The sequence below is a fragment of the Mchenga conophoros genome, linkage group LG15, assembly GCF_057382185.1.
Source record: "Mchenga conophoros isolate Kocher_MC1m ecotype Shallow Benthic linkage group LG15, M_conophoros_male_GT1.1, whole genome shotgun sequence".
Classification (NCBI taxonomy): Eukaryota; Metazoa; Chordata; class Actinopteri; order Cichliformes; family Cichlidae; genus Mchenga; species Mchenga conophoros.
The window spans coordinates 7,827,011-7,847,890 of NC_140540.1; the positions used below are offsets into that span (position 1 = coordinate 7,827,011).

Below are 20,880 nucleotides of genomic sequence, written 5' to 3' on the forward strand. Positions count from 1 at the left end.
AAAAGCCTGAGAGATGAGTTCACCTGGGATCAGAGCAGACCTTCACCTGCTCTGGCACACGCACACACACAGACACACACTTCTGCTCCAATTCAACACCACACTGGACTGTTTCGAAGGAACAAAAACAGAAAACACACACACACAAAACCACATCACCAACACATTTGCTGCAATTAAAAGAAACCTTGCATCTACTACTTCTTCGTCCGCTCAGCCTTATTGCTCTCGCTCAGTACTCACTGTCAGTTTCATGCACTGGCTGGCTGGCTGGTCCTCCGCTCTATAGCTGCAGTCAGTCAGTCTCAAGGACAAACGCTCCAGCTCTCCTCGCCTCCGGTCTCTGTAGCTCAGCGATGCAGCAGCACGCGCACGCACGCACACACACTCCCAACACACAAAAATTTCATAAACACACACATTCCCCTCACCCTCCCTCCCTCTCTTTCTGTTCTCAGCGTCTCACTCTGATCCAGTGCTGAGTTTACCTGCCTACCTTGCTCGCAGGGGGAGTCCTGAGAGAGTGTGTCAGACAAAAAGTGTGTCTAAGAGCAGGGGTGGGTGGTGGGCAGACTGTTGGAGGGGTGAGGGAGAACACAAGCCAGCGTACCCTTATATGCAGAGGGAGGAGGTGAGTAGAAGGGAGGGTAGAGGACACACAGGGTTCCTGTATTCCCACAGATACAGAGGAGGGATTTCTATTGCAGCCTTGCAAAAGATGGGAGAAAAAGAGAGGAGGGAAGAAGACAGAGAGAGCACGAGCATCATATTTCAGTGATGTTGAGTCAGCATGTGCATGGGATGTGTGCGTTTATAGAGTTGGAAATATTTCGAGGCCACGTTCTTATTTGCAGAAAGCTCTCTTCATCAAAAGGGAGCTGCGACCGTGCCGTCTCAAGAGCAACCAGAGAAGAAAGTTCTCCTGGTTTGTACTTAAAGGGCTCACATCCTGATCAGAGTAAGTTGCCTCATTGATGATGTACGTTTTACAACTTGATTTCAGTGTCCTAAACGACTGCGGATCCTGATGCTCTGTTCAACCAACTTCAAAGCCTCAAAAATATTGGTTTAACTCCACAGGACGACTCTCAAAATTCAATCCCGTTGTTGTTAATATGGGTAAATTAGTAAAAGAAATTAAACACTTAAATGCTGCATAAACTGCTGCTTTATTAAACCACTAATCTACATAATACTATGCAATTAAAAAGAGCCCATCATCAGGCCGAAAAAAGAAGAAACACAAAACCAGTCAAAGTTCTATAGGCAAAAAAAACCAAAGAAAATCAGCAATTTGGTACATTTTGGTGTAAGGAAGGCGCTGGTCAAGAGAAAAAGGCCTGAAAAACAACAGAAGAGAAAATTTGACAATCGCAGAATTCCTTTTCCTTGACAAAGAAAAACCTTTTCACAATAATCCAAGACAGGAACACTCTCCAGGAGGTAGGTATATCATTGTCAAAGTCTACAATCAAGAGACGCCTTCATGAAGGGAAATACATGGGGTTTACGACAATGTGCAAACCAACCCCTTCAGAACAAGAAGCCCAGATTAGACATTTAAACTATTAAATTTTTTTTTAAACAAACAAAAAACATAGATGTTCCTAGTGGAAACAGTTGATTTATGGAGAAGATAGGAAAGGCCCATTATCTACAACATAACCACAGTGTTAAAGCATGAGCATGTATGGTTCCAGAAGAGCCTGGTTACTTGGAGTAACGTGCTGTAGTGATGATGATGTGGCTGCTCACCGAAGCAGCAGGATGAACTGTGAAGTGTACAGAGCAATAGTCTCTGTGCAGATTCAGCCAAATGCTGCAAAGCTGATTGGACAGCGCTTCACTGTACGGATGTATAATGACCAAAACATACTGCAAAAGTAACCCAAGAACTTTAGGTCAAAGAAATGTAGTGCTCATAAAAATGCTGAGTCACCTTAACCTAAGTAATCAGGCTTTTTTCCCCCCTTTCTTCAAAATCCATCCTCTACCTGGGGCTGCAGTAAAAATGTAGAGATTTTTTAACAAATTATAATCATCAGGAAGGTTACCTTTGAGCCTTCTTACAAAAAAAAGACAATCTAAAATCAAATTAATAAACAATTAATGCGTTAGTCTTTTTTGCTTAGTTTCAGATTTAACAGTTTTGGTTTACAGAGGCTAAATTTCTACTGTATACCCTTTTCTTCCACATCAGAGCTCCACTCACATGTCTTTAAACTGTCACGAGTTTAATGAGGTAAGTTAGGTCCTAAGGTTAAAAGCTGTTCAGAGGAAATACTGCTACACTTTAAATATCCTGCACCATTTCTAATCAACATCTTTCTATTTTTTTTCTGGCCCCTTGATCTCTCAGCTGCACTTAAATTTACTTTAGCTATATATCCACAACAATCCGCTGTGTCTGGCCAATATGCTAATGGGGTTAAATTACCCAACAGCTGCATAGTAAATAATACAATTAGGTAAGCAGCCAACTTATTTTAATAAATGCGTCTGACTTCCTGTGTTGTGCCGCAGGTGTCTGATTAGACGTTAGCCAGCCCGCACTTCCCCACAATCCTGCGAAAAGGTCTAATCAAGCAAATTAAGCGGAAAGCACCGGTTAAACACAGGTTCCTTCCTTCAAGAGTGTGCACTGAAACGCCAAAATGCTCATATCATACCGTGTGACTGTGTAAAGTCACAAAGCGTGCTTACTCTTGGCTACGTTTGCAGCAACACTGTTTAAAAACCTTAAATTACGTTCAATGAAACGAAAAGCAGGGTGTGGTGAAACTTCGGGCTTCGTGTGCAAATCTGTGCATACTGGTGCTAAATGAAGAGAAATTTGTAACTTGGATTTTCAGCCTTTTTCTTTTTTTTTGGGAGAGAGATTAAAAACATTCTCATGACAAGATTTCTCCAATTAAATCAACAATTAAGAAAAAAAAAAAAAAAAGGAATTGGGCGAGGAAAAACATCCAGATATCCAAACTTACATCAATAAAGCGTACCCTAAATTCATTACAATTAAAAAAAAATAAGAATAATCTTGAGGTATAGCCTTCTCAAACAATTGATTTTAAAATTATTGTGCAACATCAGACAAAAACCCTATCATTGATTCACTAACCAACACAGCCGACTGAAGAACCATTGCTGTCGTCACTGGCGACCTGAAGCAATACTTATTTGTATGTAGTCAACAGCACCCCAGTTCTCTGACCAGTAACACTGGCATCTGAGGTAACGGATGAGACATCACATCACATCACTTTCTCCAACATGGAGTTTCTCAAGAAGACGCATTTGCCATTCTTGTCTGTGGATCACTTTCCGTCCTTTACTTTCACATGTTAAGGAGTCTGTGCAGAGATCTCAGTCTTCTTGCAGTTTCCCCAACATGGGAAAGTTTAATTTTTGTTTCATCTCAGGTCGTTTGCTATGATGAGCAGCGTCCTTCTCTTGTTGTTCGTGCGCCTGGATTATTCCAGACCTTTGTGTGTGTGTTTTTAGATAACCCTGAGGAGAATTTCATCTCGTCCCTCCTTGGTGGGGTATATTATCCTGGCCTCACTCTGGGTGTTCAGCTGAAACCCAAACCCGTGCCTTTAGGTCTCTGGGTGGCCCGGATGGGCTCGGTAATGCCTCTTCCCTCAGGACCCAGGCCCATCCCTGGACTCCAACCCATGGTTTGCAGCATGCGGTTCCCCATGTTGGTCTCAGGGATCGGAGGTGCGTTCTCCCCGACCACTCCTGAAAACAAAGTTCACTGATTAAAGAAAGCTAATAATTTCTGTCTACGCATCCTCACTCATACCATGTTAAACACTACGTACAAGTGTCAGCTATAAAGGAGATCTTCAAAGCAGCTCAGACAATGTACGCGTGAAATGAGTAAATAATAAAGTTAGTTTGACGTGCCCCACAAACAGTTTAAACACAAAGCTAGAGACAGTTATAGCATATAGCATTATAGTAAACAACATAACAGGAAATTCAATCACAGGTAAGTGGTACATAAACTCTTCTGATTACTTTCTCTCATCTGTAGACCGTAGCCATCAACAAGCAACAAATTTTTTCCTCCCCCAAATAAAGTAAGGTAGACCTGCCTTTTGTCCTTAGTGCCTTATTGCTATGTATTACTATTGCTATGTCTGTGAATGGAGTTCACAGTGTAAGGAGTGCTTCGAGTACTAAGTCAGAGTAAAGAACGGCTATTTATATCAATTTCAGTCCATTTAGCTGGGACTGTACTAGAAGGGGAAAAAGTACTGGTGGCTGCCAGTGATACCCTCTCAGTCTTCTGGTAGATGTGCATATGGTATGAATGTAGGTGACATCTTTGTTATCATAGGTAACTTGACCTCTAACCTTAATCTTAAAAATAAATAACTGGTTTATAAAACGATGACAAGATACATCAGAGTCAAGGAATACATGCACTGAATACATGAAATTCCTTGAACTACACAGGAATAAATTGGCACCAGAAAAATGTTAAATAACTAGTTTGTCATAGTACTATCAAACTGCTAGCTTTTTTTTTTTAGTCATATAAATCGAGGACAAAACATCTGAAATGTATCCAGTGGTTGGAATATTGAGGCAAAACAGCTGTTTTGAAGCTTTTTGAAGTTGATATGTGCAAAACAATTAGGTCCAATATTAGATCTGTTATGTTTTAATCACACAAGCTTAGAGATCGCTCAGTGAAAAATTTGTACATCTCAACCAGTTTGTGGCTGTCGGCTGTAGCCAGGGGAAATCGGTTGCAAATAAGGTGCTGCACCAAAAACCATCTTGTATTTGCTTTGGTTGCAACACACTGTCTGCAAGAGTGCAAGACTGTCTCGCTTCAAAGTTAAAGTAAAGAATGCGCTCGGCAAGTAATTTGCAGACAAGCATGCAAACTAGTGGCGGCCTGCTTGCGAACAAAGCAATTGCAAGAAGGTTTACAGTGCAGCACCATATAGGTCTTTTTACCTACTGTCAACCTACTTACAACCAGCAACCACTCGCCAACCTTTTTTTTAACATTATACATTTAATATGTGGCAAAACATTTTATGCTTTTTAGTCACTTTTAAAGAAATTAGAAGTGAAAAAAAAAGTTACTAGCAGTATTTTTTGGATTTACAATACATTAACCCTAAAACATTAAAATCCTCTTTCTTATTTACAGATCTGACGTTCTGTCTATCTGGTGGTTCAGCTTTAGTATAAACGTAACCATGTAATTGACTTGGCCACATTTTCAATGGTGTAACAAATGCAAGCAGTGAAGGGAAGATCATCCGTGTCTGTCTCAGACACTGATCATTTTGTCCTCCCTCTTCCTGTAAGTTCCCAGTCCAGTCACAGAGTGCAACCTATTACCCTTTTTAATCCTCCTTTCATTTGTATGCAGGGCAGAGTAAAGCTGCAAGCTCATTTCCAGACGCGACCGTCTGAGGGTTCGAGCACGCCAGGAAGGACATTTGGCCTCAGAGTACAAATATGCGCCAAGTGAGTGTCAGATATGTACACAATGCAACACTGAATATGCCACAATGATACTTTGGCAGCCCAGCAGACAGTGGTAATGTTTTCCATGTGCTTGCTGGGTGTTGCCGCCCTATTTAACTGATTTTATCCAAGTTTTTAAGCAGCCACCTTAAATAAGGACCTCATAAAGTTGAAATTAATCTTTGGTTACACTTTTTTTGTCTGCCCAATTTCTTTAATGTGTGCTCCATTTCTTCTGTTTTTAAACACAAATGCTTACCTTTCTGTTGGGCCTGGGCATAAATTAAAGAAGCCTGCACCTGAGCCAAAGCATGCATGACCCTTTAACCCACAAGTGACAGCCAACTTAATCTCATAAAACACTTCAGTACACTAATGTGGATACAATGTCAGCGTTTAGGTATAAATTACAATCAAAAACAAGATAAAGCTCCAAACTAAATACATTACAGGGCCAACATTAGCATTAACTCGTCCTTCCTCCTCCAAAAGGATAAACTGGCCCAGAGGTAAGAGGAGTAGTTTTTTTTTGGAGGAGGTGGAGGGGATGAGTGGAGGGCCTAACGGCTAATCCAGTATCTCTGCTGTGGAGCGTGATTTAGCCAGCTGACTCTTGTCCAGCAAAGCTTAGGAAGGAAAGGGCTTTATTAATGAGAGAAGGTTGTGCAGGAGGGAGGATATGAAGGGAGAAAGATCCGCTTTCTCAAAAATATGCAGCTAAAGCGCACACTTCATCCCAGTCTGTACAGCAGAAGGTGTGAAGGAAAGCTTGGACACATTGAGCTCAACGAGGAGGAGGGGGAGGGGGAGAGGAGAACAGAAGAGAGCCAAAAATACAATAAAAGGAGCAGTTGGTATAAAGTGCCAGATGGTGTGCTAGGTGAAGCTAGGTGTTCAATACCTGAAGGTGCAGTGGAACCAAGGGGGGCTGCTTTGCGCCTCCGCTTGATATCCCCTGTGCAGAGCGAGCCGAGGTGTCCGCTGGTCTGTCTGTAAAACCAGTCAAGACACGCAAAAATATGATAGCACCCATTTGATCTTAAATAACAAGAAAAGTTCTCATCCCTTAACAAAAACAAACAAACAAAAAACCCAACGAAGTCAAACTGTTCTCACCTGCTTGCTGTTTTTACTGAGCAGGTCCTCCGATGCCCTCTGTCTGAGAGTGGGTCCCAGTGCAACTGAAGGGGCAATGAGGGAGACACAAAAGAGCGAGTTACCCCTGGAATGAACTTTGTATTCTGCATTTTAAAGTCATTTTGGAGGCTTTTTTTTTTTTTTGCCTTTTTTAGGTGGGTGTAGAGAGGATAGGAAAGCTGGGGAGAGAGCACAGGTGAAGGAAGGACAGTGAATGGCCTCTGAGTGGATTCAAACCCTTTTATTCCACAATAAAAGGAATAAAAGGGAAAAAAAAGAAAGAGAGAGAGAGACAGCTTACCTGTCCGTGTTCTCTCCTTGAGCCTGAGCTGAACCACGGCCTGTCGGAGATATTATGGTATCATTACACAGAAACTATTGCTTCTCGTCAACCACAGAAACTAGTGCAGATCTCCCAAAGAAAACAGGATTATCAAGATCTTTCTCACATTAGCTAACACACAGGCAAAAGCTGAATAAGGTCTCATCATGCTTCTCTGTTGTCAAATAAAATGCTTTTATGATGTCAGTATAAAATTGATCATATCCTGCAGGTTTTTAAGTTACTTTTATTAATTCTTCAACACCAAGGTTACTTATTTAAATAGCATCTTTCATAAAATGGAAAAAGTGATCATGCAGAAAGAACTCACTCGTGGGTGTCCTGAGTTTGTCTGCTCAATCTTTCGCTGAAGCCCTGACTGGAGGTTCCCTGCAGCCCTGCCTCAGGTACCTGATGGTTGCCATGAAGGCGGCTCAACCGGGCCTGGAAACCTGACAAACACCAGCGCAGGTTCATCATTATTTAACCTTACGATAAGATCAGTGAAATCACTCAATCGGTTGGGTCAGGAACATTTCAAGGTAACAAAACACTGATACATCTTTTGAAATCCCAGCTTATATTTCAACAGGTTTGTAAACAGAGCATTATCCACTGGAAGCTGAGGTAATCTTAGTATGATGTATGGAATTCAACAAATTTATTAGACCACCTGACAATTAAATAGTGCTAATTCACACATAATTACCAAAACGCTTCATTTTTATGGCCTCCTTCGGAGCTTTCACAGAAATGGAAGCATACTGGAATCACCACCGTAGGTGCATTTCATCTAGCATTGAAACATTCTGGAGCTTTTCTTGGGCATAAACACAACAATGCTGACCAAAGAGTTTAAACTTTAACTTTTACAGCCACAGTACCTTATTCCAGGCATCTGCAGTCCAGTGTTTGTGCTCCTGGATGTCTCAACAATGGCTTCTTAGCAGCTAGCCTTCTCTTTAAGCCTCGTTTTTTCAGCCCTCTGCTTATTGTCATCCTGAAGACCTTTATATCAGTAGTGATTTTCTTTCTGCCTTTAGTACTTAAAACTTTGAAGCACTGCACAGCTGTTTTCTGCCTCTTCCTCTGCACATTTTCCAAGCATCAGTCTCAGCAATTGATTAGTCCACAGCATACATGACCACACTGTGAGAACACTTTAAGTCTTGCCCAATGTTGTCTCAAAGCATACCCAGCATCAAGAAGTGCTTTAATGCAGACTCTTTTCTTTTCATTGAGTTCTCAACGATTTACCATTTTGAAAAGGATCGATGGATTTCAAACTGAATTCACTCATTTTTCTGTTTAGGAATTCAAGTGAATTAATTTGGCATCTTAATCAAAAATAAGCAACTTTAATATTTTTTCTATGTTTTTTGTAAAACAATACATTTGAAAAATCATGGCTAAGAACAACAATTATATTTTAACAATCATTTTGATTAAACAGCTTGCACATACTGGTGGATAATCCATTGCAGAAACATAAAAAATGGTTTTGGTAATGACAGTACCTTTAATGTAGGGTGGCTGTGGCATAAACCTGTGGTCTAACAAATCTGCAAAGTTGCTCCAGCTTTACGTCCAGCAACTATGCTGTGTGATGTGGGCTCCAGCTTTTGGGCACTGATGTGAAGGTTTCAGCTGAACACCCAGAGTGAGGCCAGCACCACGTTGGTTGGAAAATAGGTAGGAGATGATATGTCACGACTAACAAGGTGTGAAGGGGGGGGGAAGCTAGATTAAAGGTACTGTCATTACCAAAACTGGAGGACACTCGAAAGAAAGCTTCATGCAGCACAAGTCTGAAAAATGTTCTTTTTGGTGCTGAACACTGCAAACAAAGCCTTTCTTCAGAGATACTCTCTTATTCCACACATCAGTTTATTGCTGTAATGCTGATATGTCAGTGTGAACCGTTTGCCTCCTAGTGGTCTTTAGTGAGACTGCAACAACTTTTCACTACAGTATCTTCACTTTGCCCCTCATACTAGATATTATATTACATTATATGTTAGAAAGCTACTCCTTCCATCTGCTCCAGCTAAGGGGCACCACAGGAGATCGTTGGTTTCGACCTAGTCCCCGTCCTCTCTCTGTCAAACCAACCACATTCATAAAACTCCTCTTTGCCCATCCTCTTGCCTAGGAGCATCATCTTCACATCCTTTTCTCAATGGAGCAGCATATCCCAGTTCTAATCCAGCTCAGAGAAATTCAGTACATGCTTGTTTCTCCCAGTGCAAATCTGGGCATCTTTAAACGAGCTAATGACTCCTTACATTCTTTTACATACAAACCTACAGTCTGTTCTTCACCCCTCTTTAGAGCCACCATTGCTTTGGATGGTTGACCAAAAAAGGGAGGGGGAGAAAAATAATTGCCATTGTGTCCAAGTTTCTAAGTGATTCAAATGTGACTGTGAAAGCAAGCACCAGAAGCCTACCTCTCTGTGCCCCAGGGCTCATGAGTGGGAAGGATCCAGTGAGAATGCTGTTAAAGACAGGGTCGGCTAGATCCAGCTCCTCTGACCCAGTCTCCCTCTCCCACCAGGGAACAACTCCTGCTATCCCACAAGCACCCCCGGGCCCCGGACCGGAGCCCGGCTCACCCTCGTAGAACCAGTCACTCTGCTCATCGTCACCTAAAAGAAGGAGTATGAAAAATGGGACCTCACAGAAAAGCTGCTTAAACTCATATACAAAATGAAATAAAAAGCAATTTCACCATATTTAGAAATAACTGGGAAGGATCAATAATCAATAACGACAAAAGAGGAGAACACAGTTTCTAAAAGCTAGCAAGATGTTTGAGAGAAGTGCTTTTATGTTGTTTTTACACCTGCGCTGTTTTTTGCTGTTTAAACTGTACTCTGGTTCATTTCCCCCCTCAGTCCAGTTCACTTGTGCAGGTGTTAACAGGGTAATCGCACTCAGGTACAGAGCAAACAACCACACCAAACGCTTTTAGAGGAGGTGGTCTAAGTCCGATTCCAAATGGTGTGTGAATGCAATCTGAGTCAACTACCAGGTGCATGCTGCAAGTCTGAACTAAACATCTTCACATAGCCAGGAGTGCTTTGCATTCTGGGGTGCGGCAGAGTACCATAGTTATTCACAAACAGTACAAATAGTCAGTGCGTGTTAGCAACTAGCTGTAAAATTTATGTAAATTCCCCATGTTGGACACTCAGCCAGAACACAGCACCTTCATCTTCCTGTACTTAGTTTTTTTGCTCGAGCTCCAGACAAAATAAGTGGACTAAATGTTCTTATGTGGTTTGTACTGACCCATTTTGGTTCACTTTGACTTTTTTTTCTGCGTCAATAGAAACCAAACCACAGGAAAAAGCTACAAGTTACAAGTACAAACTCATCAACTGACTTGGACCAGGGTATGCGAGCTATAGGTGTGAAAATACCCTAAAATTAGATTGCATGCACTTCCTACAAAACACAACCCAACACAACCACTGTGTGCAGATGCGGACCCTTACCCTTTCACAAAATCCTCACTTCTGTGTGCACTTCTATGCAACATGCCAGACAGTTTTTGACACATACCTCAGTACACATCTCAGTACATACCTTGCCTCCCCTCATCATTTGTATAGAGGCCTCCATCACTGCTGTTACTCACACTGCTGGTCTCACTGAGGAAAAAATGGTAGAAAAGGAAATTCAACCAAGTGTTTCTCCACTGCATAACTATATCACAAATCCACATATATCCCATGCATTTGCAAATAACATTAATGCTAATAAATAATACCTTAGACACTTTGTGATAATATAAAACACAACAGTAACATAAACTCCCCCATGTTGAACTACTGCTGGCAACCTTAATCTTTCCTCTGCTCTGCAGCCTTGATGAGCTCAGCACAGCTATCCACCTGGTGGCAATTTTTGTTCAAGTCCCCCTTCAGCTCACAAATGATCTCAAGAGTAGAATAAGGACTACCTCTGCCAGCTGCAGTTCATGATGGAAAAAGCCTGTCTAGCCCCAGGATGAGAGACTCCAGACAGTTCATTACCATCAAAGCCACAACAATAACCTTACTAGCCCTACAACGAGTAGGGAAACGCTAGATGGTAGTTAGCAAGTTTCCATTTAGATTTTTTTCTTCTTTTTTTCAACTATTTTTCATTCAATAAAATAAGTTCCCAATACATTCTAAATGAAAGCAGCCATCAAAGAACATGCATGAGAACTAACTAGTCTGGAACTGGCAACATTTTAGCTTTAAATAGTCGCTTCTTTTTGGTGATCTATGCACCAAACACATTTCAGACATTTCAAAAACATTTAAAAAAAGATATTAATTTTAGACAACCAGCCCCAAACACTCCCTTGCCTGCAGTACCACAAACTGACACTAAGACTCCATAAAAATCGCACACAGTAGTACATACAGAGGGAGCTACAACATCGGGAATTACGAGGCATAAAAAGAAAGGCAAAACACTAACCACCTGTCACTCATGTCCTCATCCGAGCCCTTTTGCTCCTCCAGCTCCATCTTGTCTTTGGACCCGTCTGTTGGAGAACAGACGGGGTCTTCACTCTCCACCACAACCCCTTCATCAGCAGCTTCCACTCCCAGCCGGTGTGTCGCCAGTTTCCTCTTTTTTACTCTGCTTTTGTTTCCACTTGGCTCTACCAGTCCACCTCCGCAGAACTCCATGGCACCTCTTCCCTCACTTGCACCCAGTCTATGTGGCTTGCCACCAACACGGGCTTTGGGTACAGGCGGTGGCCCAAGCATAGTGGAGGTGGGAGGTTCTGGATCTATGGGTGGGTCCACAGCCATGCGTTTGACCTTACGTCGCCGCCTAAGGCTTCGAGTCCCCTCTGCTGAGCCCAGGACACCCAGGTCATCCGGCCAGAGCGGCCGTTTACTTCGCCCCATGTCGGCTGTGTAGGGGATTCGCCGTTTGGGGCCAAGTTGTTCATCTGAGTCACTGTTGTCACGGGCATGGCTATTGGCAGCAGAGACAGCTCCTGTACTGGCACGGTAGTCCTGCAACAAATGACACTGTGGTGAATACCAGGCTGTGATGCTGATGCTAAATTAAGACACTTGCATCAACACGAGTATGTCAGCTAAGACAGAAGCAACAGCAGTGGGGCCAGATTTATGAAACACAGACACATTTTTACCCAAATAAAAATGTTTGCTATTGTCCAAAACGCCACACTATTTTAATATATTTTGGATCCCCCCCCCCCCCCAGTTACATTTTTCTCCTCTTCTCAAAACAACTACAGCAAGCCAGATAACTACATCCTCAAATGTAGTAAAACTGGCTCAGCTGGTCTTAGGTAACACTGTTGACACAGGGTTTCAAACAGATGTGTCTTGTCCACAGTCCCTATTCAATTCACCCTATCTCACCTTATGTTCCTCCACACTGGACTCTGAACCCTCACTGAGGTGGCCCGTCTCCCACGGTGGATGTGGGTTGTCTGAGCGTCGTTTCCTACCCCTCCGCTTCCGAGCCTGTCTCTTTAGCAGACAGCCCACTGCCAGTGCATGGTCACCTCCATCACCAAAACCACCACGGGCAGCTTGCTCTGAGCTCTCCTCCAGCGCTGACACCAGGTCATGGACCAGCTCGTCCATCGTTCGGCGAAAGTGCCTGAGATTAAGCAAAAAGGAGGGTAAATACAATTTTATCTCACACCAGGAGTGGACAATCAGATACCTAAAGCACTTACAAGCACTAACGATTTCGCGTGTGCACGTGTATTGGTATAGAGTATAAGAATGTAGCCATTATGTGTAGATTCCTATTGATGGGCAAACCGCAAGGAAACTTAAGAGACGACTCCTGACTAAACAGATGCAAATTGAAATGCTATCACGTCAGCTAGCTGTCGATAAGCCCAATTGACGGTGACAACTTTGGACATGGGAGTAAGCTAGCTGTAAAATATCTGAGACTATAGCCTGGTGATTATTCACATTACATAACGTCCATGTCTTCCCAGCAAGCAAAGCCAGGGCTAACACACGATGGGTGCACTGCTGAAAAACAGTATTAACAAATCTCAGGCGATACCATTTAACAGCCCGCGATTGTGGGTTGCAAGGTTCTCTAAATCGACGCTTGCTTTAGTTTGCACTTTAAGTTGTTAGCTTCGAGGGCTAACGTTTTCTTGCTACTTAGCCAAGCCCTTCCAAAACAAACCCTGAACTACAGAATTTAAAAGCTGACCAACTGCTGGTACGTAACAGCGTTAACATGTAATAACACTCACGGCATTAACTTATACTTAGTTTAAACAAGCGCCGCCAAAAAGTAAACAACAAACACACCCTAAAATATTCAGAAGAGCTTAGCTGCTAGCCTGTTAGCGCAGCTAGCCTTTTCTCTGCCTCTAGCCGGCTGATTCACGAGAGTGGAGTGGACGTGAACAATATGTTACGTCTCCGCGGTTTCAAACACCACCTACCAGCCAGTTCCCGCTTTGCCGATGGTTTTTAGATTAGCTGCACGGAACATGAAAGCCACCAAGTCCCCGCTATCCTTAGCCAGAAACAACGGACAAACACTGACACGCCACTGAAACCATTCTGGCACAAAAGCTAACGATCAGCTAACTGGATATGCGACAAGAGGAGGACACCGTGAAAGCAGCAGCAAGGTACTGTGTTGCCTTTGAGTGCTGAAGAAAATCTACAGCATTGCGATGGGAGAAAGAGATCGTCAGAACATAATAATATTAAGGAGCATTATAATTATTATATTTAAATACGCCAAAACTGGATAAAATATATGTATGTATGTGGTTGATGTCGTATCTATAAATATTTGCGTACCATTAACTGTCATGTATGTACACAATAACTGAAAAGCTGCTGTTGCAATAATGTACATGAATGCAACATCAAGCGCTTGACTTCCACGTGTATTTACCTGTATTGAACACTAGAGGACGGTGTAGTATAAAACTGGATCCATGGTTGAACTCTGCCCTGATAGCGGCTGGAGGAGGACTATCCTCCGCCTGTGGGCACTTTGGCACGAGCGAGGTGCCCACGGCAGCACCCGCTGCTTGTTGAGAGTAAGAGCAACAAGCGCTTTCACGTCAAAAGTCGTCATAAATTAAGCCTCCAATAACACCAGAAGCTAGTCGCTTTTTAGGGAAAAAACGACGCTAAGGGGGTTTGAAAACTCCCTAAATATAGTGACAAAATCGCTAAGTTGGCAACACTGTTTTCAGGGTATTTAAAAAAAATTCAAAACAAAACAAAACCGTGCATCTCAATGGTATTCTCTGAGCATGCGCAGAATTACGCACAGTTGTCATGTGATCCTTTGAGCGAACAAAGGATCAAAGGCTCAAAGAGCACTGACGTCATATTCGCAGCCACAAAAGTCTATAAATACCCCCTCTTCACCTTTGCAAACACAGTTTTCTTGGAACATTTTCAGAAACGGCGAGTTGTGTTTAGCAAACCAGAAACTTTTCAGAAAGGGACTATTTTTAAACTTAAACAATTAAGCAAACATTTTTTCTCGTGACACTTTGCATTAAAACGTTTAAAGAAATGTCACACGAAACATTTAATAATTCACAGTCTGACGGAGAGATTCGAGAGGAATCACAAAGACTGTATGGGTTGATGGAGAGAGAAATACCTGACCCTATGGAGCTTCAAATGAAAATTCAACAACTCCAGTTGGAGTTGAGCACCCTAAAGCTCAAAAAGAATTATTATAAAGATCATTTCCATCAGTCAAGAGATGAGCTTAAACACGTGAAGGCTCAGGCTAAAGAAAATCAGACACAGGTGGAATCTCTGGAGGCTAAACTCCAGGAACAGGAAAAGTACGTTCAGACAATGCACCATGACTTTTTGGAAAAGGCGGAATCTCTCATTGAGCAGAACAGCAGCATTGCTGCTCAGTTGTCTCAGATTCAAAGTGATAAAAACGAGCTAAAGAGACAGAACACAGATCTCAAGGACTCTTTAGAGAGACTTGAGCAGCAAGTGGGAGAAGCTCACCATGAAATAATAAAAAAAGAAGAGATAATAGAAAAACAATATAGGAAAGTATTTCAGAAGACAGAACTCACAGTTGAGCTGAAAAGAGAAATTTGTACTCTTCAGCGTCAGGTGAGACAGACACTTGATGAAAAGCAGTTGCAGGTCAAATCTCTGGAGGCTAAAATGCAGGAGCAGGTTAGCACAATTCAGAGGATGCACCGTGACTTTCATGAAAAAAAAGAATATTTCCTTAAGGAGAACAGCAGCATTACTGCTGAGATAGACAAATTAAAAACAGCAAACACAAATCTCAAGAAACGTTTGCAAAATCTTGAGTATCAAGAAAGGACAACAGAAAGTCTGACACTGCAAATATTTTGGCTGGAAGAAAAAGTCAAAAAGCAAAATTTCAAGATTGTTCATAACAAAGCTCTCATAGATGAACTTTATGAACATCTTAAAATGAAAAGAGAAATAATTAATAATCTTAAGGATGAGCTGAGACGGGAGGAGGAAGAAGAAATATTAGCTGCTGTTCACAACATCACTGGTGAACCTCTGCAGCTGGAGAATTTTGCTCCTGAACCCGAGGAGCTTGTTTCTCCTGTCTCAGAACCATCTCCTGATGTGGTCCCGACACAGGAGAATCTTGCTCCTGAACCCGAGGAGCTTGTTTCTCCTGTCTCAGAACCATCTCCTGATGTGGTCCCGACACAGGAGAATTTTGCTCCTGAACCCGAGGAGCTTGTTTCTCCTGTCTCAGAACCATCTCCTGATGTGGTCCCGACACAGGAGAATCTTGCCCCTGAACCCGAGGAGCTTGTTTCTCCTGCCTCAGAACCATCTCCTGATATGGTCCCGACACAGGAGAATCTTGCCCCTGAACCCGAGGAGCTTGTTTCTCCTGCCTCAGAACCATCTCCTGATATGGTCCAGACACAGGACAATCTTGCTCCTGAACCTGAGGAGCTTGTTTCTCCTGCCTCAGAACCATCTCCTGATGTGGTCCCGACACAGGACAATCTTGCTCCTGAACCTGAGGAGCTTGTTTCTCCTGCCTCAGAACCATCTCCTGATGTGGTCCCGACACAGGACAATCTTGGTCCTCAACCCGAAGAGCTTGATTCTCCTGTCTCAGAAGCATCTCCTGACGTGGTTCCGACTAGTGGTTCATGGCGTCATGGTGCCAAACGCCTACTTAAAATAGGTTTAGGCGTTGCCGCAGTAGGCCTTATTATACCTGCAGCTTACTGGGGCTTTTCAAAGCTTAATAGTGATAGCCTATTTAACTCTGTCTGTGGCCTCCTTGAGCCATATTCCTACCTTGATGATCGATTAGTCCCTTTTTAAAGACTAGTAATGATGGACTGCTTTTCATCCACAGTCCAGAAAATCATACGTTGTTCATGTTAGACAACATGAGCAACATTTAGCTAACTTGTGCTCTCATTTTTCTTTTTTTTTGCCTCTCACCCCCCAACCAGTCGCGACAGATGGCTGCCCCTTCCTGAGCCTGGTTCTGTCAAAGGTTTCTTCCTGTTTAAAGGGAGTTTTTCCTTTCCACTGTGCCTAGTGCTTGCTCACAGGGGATCATTTGATTGTTGGGGTTTAATTTGCTTGAACTAAAAAACTTCAACATTCTGGTGAGGGGTTCACATAGTAGGGAGCACTACAAAAGCTACAAATCTTTTAAAAAGATTTGTTAGCAGCAAATAAAAATAAAGAAAACTATTTTTGAAAAACATCTCTTACGGCTCTGTTTATTTGCTTAAATGAACACATATTTTTTGTCATAGAAGAATATACATTGTCTTAAGTATTTAATCATTTTAAATTTAGCCCTGCGCTGCATGAGATAAACTGAGATGAGATAAACTGTGGCACAGACGGCTGTCGGCCTGGCGAGGGAAAGTTCTTCTTCAACCTCCAAACTGAACCCAGTTTGTTACTCGCAGCATCGCAAAATTAGACACAGCAATTTCTTAGAGTCTGGTTTAAGTCCTGAAATGACATCTCCTTACCTGTCACGGTTCTGGGTCAGTTTGACCCAGTATTTTGAGTTGTTATGTTTTGGTGTGTTTTTTGCATTATGGATTGTTTTCTTATTCTCTTGTGGTGCTTTTGTTGGTTATGATGATGATGATGATGATGATGGTGATTATTAATCTATGTTTTAGTTATTCTTGTTTAGGGATAGGTTTTGTGTTCTCATGTTTATTGCTGGTTTAGTTCAGTGTCTAGTCTGTCTCTCTCTGTCCAGTCCGTGTCTTAGTTTAGTGTGTATTGTTTCCTGTTTTATTTTGAAGGATTGTGTCTTATGTCAGTGTGTCCAGCTTCGATCCCCTGACTCGTTAGCCCCAATCTCTCCCAGCTGTGTCTCCCTCCTGTTTTCCATTCCCTGATTACTTCCCTGTGTATATTAACCCTGTGTTTGCCCTTCCTCAGTGCCACATTGTTGTACCATCGGATTATGCCTGTGTGTTTTATACTGTGGTCAGTATTTTCGTGTTCACTACCCTTGTTCAGTTCATGTTTTAATTTCTCCAGCAATAAAGTTGAGGTTTTGAGTTACAATTCTGTGTTCGAGTCCTGCATTTGGATCCTCATTTCTGCCTGCCCGCACACAAAGCCCTGACATTACCAGCATAGAAGCATTCACAGTCATTACACTGTATGTACACTATATGTGAAAAAAAAGAAGAAAAACAGAAAGCCAAATATTAGTGATGGGCAGATGAAGCCCCATGAAGCACTGAAGCTTTTCATCCAATTGGTTCACCCCAACGCGAAGCTTCATGAAGCTTCATTTGCTCTAGCAGGACACCTACTGGACGTAAAAATAATAGCTGGCATGAATTTGAAGAGTGTGGCATTTTGCACACAGCCTGTAAATGTCAACAACAAAAGGAGTGTGTAAAACATGTATATTGTAGTGATGGCAGTATACTGTGTATATTTATAGTGGCAGTATGGGAAATGATTATTTGGAAATGCTTGAAATGGAAATGATCATTTACTGTGAGGTGAGGTGTGGTTGGGGTGTGGACAGTAGTTGTGCTTTTGTAACGTTGAGGTATGGACAGCTACACACTGAGGCTTGAGCCTCAGTCCTGCCTGTTCACATTTTATTCTGTAAAAACTAAATTTTCACTGCTTTTATGACCTTTTTAGTGGGGAGAACATAGCTAGGATTTAATGATTTAACAAATCTTTTGAATCCTTTGTCCTCCACAATGCTAAATAGCTGGGAGTCCTCAATCACCATGCTGACCAGGTCTTCATCTATTTGAGATTGTTCTCCTGAGGAAAGACAATAAAGATAAAGCACAAATATAAATATCACACACGTAACTTATAACAGTTGTATAATATTGTTATATCATTTAGTAACATTACTGCATCCTATATTATCATTGCATTTGATGGCTCACCTGGTCTTGCTCCACAATCGGTGTCCCCCTTATTCTCATGCAAAGCTCTGTAGTGCCTAAGCATGGATGAGGTGTTGTTGTTGTCATATCCCAGCTCCCTGGCACATAGCAAACACTTCACCTTGTACAAAAGTCAAGACAGCTCAACATAAATTGTATTGCACCATCAGTATCATGAAAATACATCTTCTGTAGAAATTTACATACCTTGTTGGGAGGAATAAGATCAAAATGTTCCCACACAGGGGAGGACATCCTCCTCTTCTTAGCTGGCTCCATTCTCTCCTGACTTTCCTCACTCTCATAAACCTCCAAACGGTCTCCAAACTCTCACTAACCGCAACTCTCCATCAAACACCCACATTTTTGAATGAAGTCTGAGGGGTTTATATCGCTGTCATATCTCGCGGCAAAGTTCGAACCACTTCATGAACTAGTCACGTGGTACAGCCGGGCAGCGAGGCTTCGGACGTCATCATTTTCAGCTCCTCCCATAAATGAAGCAAGCCTCGATACGCGCTTCGCGGAAACGCCCCCTCCATTACTCGACACACGCTCCGAAGCCTCGATACAGAACGTCCCATCACTACCAAATATGTCTGTGAGGGTTCTCAGTCATCCAGGTCATCGTAGTCAAGGGAGCTTGCAAAGAAAGGCGTCTGGACTTCTTTAAGTTACTTGAAAACGTTTCACCTCTCATCCAAGGAGCTTCTTCAGTTCTAAGGTCAAATGGTGGAGAGTCCCAGATATAAACCTAGTGGGAGAAAGCCAAATAAGAAATACTTCTAAGCAGTAGAAGGTTGTTGACAGTAGCAAGCTACAGGTCTCTCAATATCTTTCAATATTGCTCTCCCTGAGAACGCTGTGAACAGCTAGGTTTAAGGTATTCTCAGGTATTAGAATTTAACACATTTAAGTATACTGACATAAGTAAGTTAGTGGAAGTTTCAGGTGACCTCCTGCAGCTTGCTGGAATTCTTGTCTGGATTGCCTAAGCAAACACTTGCTTGGTTGGCAACAAGATATCAAGTTAGTGGGGCACCTGAGACACACTTTGTCTAATTAATTGCAGTGTTTTGCCATTCTCAGTGAGAGATGAGAGGCCTTATAAGTGGGTTTTGATAACAATGTCCCGGGGGTACAAGCTGCAGTTTCGTCATCGATCTCACCCTTTTCAGAGAAAGTGACTTCTGTCACACTCTGTGAAGACACTGGGCTTGTCATAGGAAATATGCTACAAAAGGGCTATCACAATAGTGCAATCAGAACACGGGATTAATGAGCAAGGGATTTTATTCCACTTACTTCTTGATTCCAGATACTATATGTCCTGAAGACCATCACTCCAGGAGAGTGGTTCACCTTAGTCCTCAATGATGCTTACTTCCATGTGCCAGTTCATTTTGAACACAGAAGGTTTCTGCATTTCACCTTTTGGGAAGTGTGCATCAGTTTGCTATCCTCCCCTTCGGCCTGTCCCTTGCCCGTTGGATTTTTACGAGGTGACAAGGCCATCCTTGACCTCAATAATCCTGCTGAGAATAAAGATCCCTGATGATTTGCTTATCTGCATCCCCTTATTAATTAACATGGTGGTCTTGGGAATGTTAATTAGTTGGGCAAAGAGCTTCCTACATCAATCATAGCAGGCCAAGCTCAACCCTCCAAGACCCAAAGGTTAAAACTTTTCACTATATAAATAAAATGGAATTGCAATTTAATGAATATGTCAATAATTTATAGTGTTTTTAAATATTCCAGTATAGTAGATACATGGATGTTAATGCACAGTAATTGTACACAGTATTGTGTCTGACATTACCTCTAAGAGGGCGCCATGGAGTCAGTAACGTGTAGAAAAATGCATAGATAACAAAACTGGAATCATATAAATACGGTTACACCAGCAAAACAATGTGAGTTAACTGTTACTGTTTAACTTTTGTGTTAACTAGATTGACATTAATGAAGTCAAGGTTAAATTTTAGTAATGGTGGTTTCAAAATATTTTCAATGCACTGATAGGTGATCCAGAAGTAGAGGAGTCATCAGTGAATAATGAAACTGGAGATGTCACTTCTAGAGCAGGACATCTGACTTAATTCTAATGAACCACGTGCCATTCATTCTTCTTAAAAATTTATCACAGTAGTTCATTAAAGAAAACACGAGAGAGTGAGAGAGAGAGAATATGAACTTAGATTAAATAAATAACTCAAACAAGTAAGAAAGGAAACATTCTAAATTCTCATTGTACTGTTTTTGCATCGCACAGTTACTTTTTTTGTGACGTAATTGTGAGTAACTGTGCATCGCAATCAGTGTTGGTCAAGTTACATAAAAAAGTAACTAATTACTGATTACTTCCCCAAAAAAGTAATCCTGTTACTTTACTGATTACTTATTTTCAAAGGTAATTAATTACTTAGTTACTTAGTTACTTTTTAAAAATAATAATAATAATAATAATAAATTTTATTTATGAGCGCCTT

The 20,880-nt window shown here is 41.9% G+C and overlaps 3 protein-coding genes across 7 annotated transcripts in view; 1 reads left to right on the top strand and 2 right to left on the bottom strand.

The window, feature by feature from the left end:
* Window positions 1-524, bottom strand: part of LOC146557667 (estrogen-related receptor gamma-like) — a 33,941-nt gene extending 33,417 nt beyond the window's left edge. Inside the window, exon 1 of one of the 2 annotated variants that reach the window (XM_085247077.1) lies at window positions 497-524. The gene's annotated coding sequence lies outside the window, so the exon portion shown is untranslated. Of the gene's footprint in view, window positions 1-243; window positions 375-496 lie in introns of those variants that run through there. The other variant, XM_085247075.1, reaches the window with a different exon arrangement.
* Window positions 525-1,150: 626 nt separating this feature from the next.
* gpatch2 (G patch domain containing 2) lies at window positions 1,151-14,368 on the bottom strand. 4 transcript variants are annotated; one of them, XM_085246707.1, is made up of 10 exons: window positions 13,882-14,368; window positions 12,357-12,600; window positions 11,431-11,981; window positions 10,546-10,610; window positions 9,405-9,602; window positions 7,287-7,407; window positions 6,935-6,974; window positions 6,613-6,677; window positions 6,398-6,486; window positions 1,151-3,741 (listed from the first exon to the last, which is right to left on the bottom strand). In XM_085246707.1, exons 2-10 carry the CDS (start codon window positions 12,582-12,584, stop codon window positions 3,572-3,574), a joined length of 1,527 nt encoding a protein of 508 aa, XP_085102833.1. In that variant the 5' UTR covers window positions 12,585-12,600; window positions 13,882-14,368; the 3' UTR covers window positions 1,151-3,571. The 4 variants fall into 4 exon arrangements, with proteins under 4 accessions (XP_085102833.1, XP_085102831.1, XP_085102832.1 ...); XM_085246705.1 differs by lacking the exon at window positions 13,882-14,368 and adding an exon at window positions 13,418-13,613; XM_085246706.1 differs by lacking the exon at window positions 13,882-14,368 and adding an exon at window positions 13,418-13,611 and having other exon boundaries at window positions 11,434-11,981.
* LOC146557669 (uncharacterized) lies at window positions 14,185-17,451 on the top strand. Its single transcript, XM_085246704.1, has one exon. It carries the CDS (start codon window positions 14,517-14,519, stop codon window positions 16,305-16,307), a length of 1,791 nt encoding a protein of 596 aa, XP_085102830.1. The 5' UTR covers window positions 14,185-14,516; the 3' UTR covers window positions 16,308-17,451.
* Window positions 17,452-20,880: the final 3,429 nt, after the last annotated feature.